At 52.5% G+C, this 3,464-nt stretch overlaps 1 protein-coding gene across 1 annotated transcript; it reads left to right on the forward strand.

Annotated features, from left to right (window-relative positions):
- Window positions 1-1,131: 1,131 nt before the first annotated feature.
- On the forward strand, window positions 1,132-1,808 carry POSPLADRAFT_1120655 (hypothetical protein; the record flags this gene model as incomplete). Its single annotated transcript, XM_024483513.1, has 2 exons — window positions 1,132-1,192; window positions 1,714-1,808. Coding segments are annotated over 2 exons (156 nt in total), but the record flags the coding sequence as incomplete, so codon positions are not given.
- Window positions 1,809-3,464: the final 1,656 nt, after the last annotated feature.

Raw genomic sequence — 3,464 nt, forward strand, 5'->3', positions numbered from 1 at the left:
CCTGCGGAGGGGAGGTCGTGATAGTGGGAGACAAGACATTTGCGAAGAGACTCATCTGGGGGTACATAGACCCGATCCTGGTATAGGAGGAGGTCATCATCGATGGACCAGTCTGTTCCAGTGCGTGGTGTTCCTCCAGTGCGTGCCGCAGTGAGGCCTTCCTTCATTATTGGGTCGTCCTTAAAGGAAAGGATGGTGTTGCGGGTGTTGATGTCGATGGCAGCGACCCATACTTCCGGTGGGAGCATAACGACGTCGGTGTTGTCATTAGAGCCGTCGTCATGGTCGGGTCGGCGGGAGAGAGCGTCGCTCTGCACCATTTGGGTACCAGGAACGTGTACCAGGCGGAAGTCAAACTCGGTCAGTTTACTCGCCCAGCGTGCTTGTCGTCGGTTCATGTCTTTGGCTTGTTTCCAATATGTGAGGTTCTTGTGGTCGCTGAGAATCGTCACTAGGTATGGGCTGCTAATGAGGTAGTGCCTCCACTCATCTAGTGTGCGGATGACCGCATATAACTCTCTGTCGTAGATGTCGTAGTTTCTCTCTGCTGAATTGAAGCTTTGAGAGAGGTATCCGCAAGGATGCCAGTCGCCGTTGTCATTGCGCTGGCATAGTACTGCTCCGGTTGCAAACTTGGAGGCGTCAGTTTCGATAGCGAAGGGTCGATCGGGATCCGGCATGCGTAGTACCGGTTCTTCTAGGAATGCCTTCTTGAGGGTCTCGAAGGCTTTCTGTTGGTCAGATCCCCAGGTCCAGGTGATGTCCTTCCGGGTGAGAGCAACCAGCGGTTGCGCTTTGTCTGAGAAGCCTTTGATAAACCGGCAGTAAAAGTTTCCAAATCCAATGAAGGCGCGTACTTGCCTGAGGTTGGACGGCACCGGCCAATCTGCAATGCCAGCTAGTTTGACAAGGTCCATTGCAATTTCTCCGGGGCGGATGATCATGCTGAGGAATTCGACTTCGGTGACGTCAAAGGCACATTTCTCCGGTCTGAGGTAGAGATCGTGTTGTCGAAGTCGTTCGATAACACATCATGTTCATTCCTCGTGTTCTGCCTTGTCCTGGGAAAAGATCAGGATGTCGTCCATGTAGATGCAGAGCCAGCCTTCTTGAAGCATGTCTGCGAATATTGTGTTCATCATCCACTGGAACGTAGCGGGGGAATTACACAGCCCAAAGAACATCACTGTTTGTCGCGACTTAGGGTCGAGCGACAGGGGAAACACAAACCAAGGATGCTGGGGGTGTTCGATTGGGTCTTACTGAAGCGATGGTGAGCAGAGCTCAAACCTAAGGCTAGGGACAAGATAATATATTAGTGAGGTAAGAAAAGGAATACAAAGGATGCTTACTGACCTAGGGACAAGAGGTCGAAACTGAGGTCCCTAGGGCAGCAGAGGCCGGCTTATATACAGGGGAAGATGAGGGCAGGCTGTGCACACTGGTCCGTGCGCAGCTGGTCCGTGCACAGCATGCTGACGCGGCCCCGGGGGCCGGTGAGTCAGAGCGGCTGTGTCAGCGGAGCCCGAGCTGTGCCGTGCACTGCCGCTCCATCTAATCTAATCGTACAGTAGATAAGGACTTGTCCGTTCGAGCGTATAGTACAGAGGTCGCGGGTTCGAGCCCGCGAAAAGGAAAAAATTAAATAACGGCTAGACGCCGTGTCAACTCGTGACACCGTTGGTTCGTACAGCTGCGGCGGTTTGCCATCAGTTCCGGGTACGATGAATGCTGCCTTCCATTCGTCCCCTTTCTTGATTCGGACGTTGTTGTATCCGGCACAAAGGTCCATCTTCGTGAACACCTTGGCGTGCTTCAACTTGTCGAGGAGGTCCAATATAAGCGGGAGCGGGTATTGATCCTTGACCATGTTCTCGTTGAGCAGCTGGTAGTTTTGACAGGGGCATAGTGAACCGTCCTTTTTACCAACAAAGAAGAATGGACTCGCCAACGGGGATTTTGAAGGGCGAATGTACCCTTTACTCAGGTTCTCTTCAAGAAACTTGTCGAGTTCCTTTCGCTGTTGTGGGTTGAGCGGGTAAACCTGTTGCTTCATGTCCGTGAAGCCCTCCTTGAGGTTGATTTCGTGGTCATATTCGGTGTGGTCTGGAAGTCACGCAGCGGTGCCTTTGTCGAAGACGGGGAGGAGATCATGCAGGTAGGACGGTATCATCTGTGGTAGCGTTTTTTCTGTCTTGCCTTGGGCGTTCAAGGCCGCAAGTTCAGTGGATGTTGTGACTCGCCTAATGTCGTGGTGGGTTTTCCAGATCATGCCGTTGTGGAGTCGTTTGTAGCCGGATGAAAGTTCAGGGAGTTGTTCCCTGAGCGGAACGTCCCTTACTGCTAGGGATTCCTGTTTCTCGTACTTGGTGATCATCGGTGTTCCTGATAAGTAGGAAATGATGAACTCATCGTCGTCGATGTCCTCCGCTTGTTCTTCGATGGACGCAATACCTGTTGATCCAAACCCATCCTCCCCGTGTTCCGTTTTGTCAATGCGGTTGGTTAGTGTTACTGGTGGAGTGCTTATCCTTTCAAGGATGAGCTGAGCAACTTGGTCGCCGGCTTTGACGGTGAATGGGAGGTCAGAGTTGTTGACCAGCAGGACTGAGATCTTGCCTCGGTAATCGGAGTCGATTACTCCTGCAGCGACATCGATTTCCTTTAGTGCTAGGCCGGACCGAGGTGCGATTCTTCCATAGTGTCCTTCAGGGATAGCCATGATAAGATCGGTGCCGACCAGGCCTCGTCGTCAGGCAGGGATGATAAGTTGATGCGCAGCAGAGATGTCATATCCTGCTGCGTGGCTAGTCTTTCGTTCGGGAAGGGTTGCGTGCTCCGAGGTGGAGATGACGACAAATTCGTCCTCCGTTGGTTCTGGGAGTGGGGTAGTTACGGCCTTCTTCAGTTCTAGCCGAGCCACTCGCCTTTGGTACAGGTCCATCTTCCAGGCCCTGGTCTCGTCTTTCGTCCATTGGTGGTTTAGCTCAACTTGTCCGGTTTTCCAGTCTATCTTGGGGTTCTCGAGCTTGAGCCAGGTATGGCCGAAGATGATGTCTTCCTTGCCGATGCTGGCGACGTAGGCTTTGACAAATTGGGGTTCTCTGCTTATCTTGTAAGATAAGAGAGCTCTTCGCATAATAAGTGCTTCTTTATTTGGAGTTCCATCCACGTTGAAGACGGGGATGGGTCGGGGGGAGAGGTTCTGTCCGAAGTCGATGCTCTCGGACGAATCTCGGGCTGATGAAGATTCCTGTTGCGCCGCTATCGATGAAAGCGCGTGCCTCGACGTCTTTTCGTCCCACAGTAATCGGAATGTGCAGAGCGCGTTCATTTTGGACTACTAGAATTACACGGGACAGTGAAACGGATACGGGCAGTGGTTGCGTCAGCTCACCCTGCCCCTTCAAAAATCCTCCATCGTAAGTTCTTCATACAGCTCCCGCTTCTCATCGGCGGAGAGT

The sequence above is a fragment of the Postia placenta genome, assembly GCF_002117355.1.
Source record: "Postia placenta MAD-698-R-SB12 unplaced genomic scaffold POSPLAscaffold_139, whole genome shotgun sequence".
Lineage (NCBI taxonomy): Eukaryota > Fungi > Basidiomycota > Agaricomycetes > Polyporales > Adustoporiaceae > Rhodonia > Rhodonia placenta.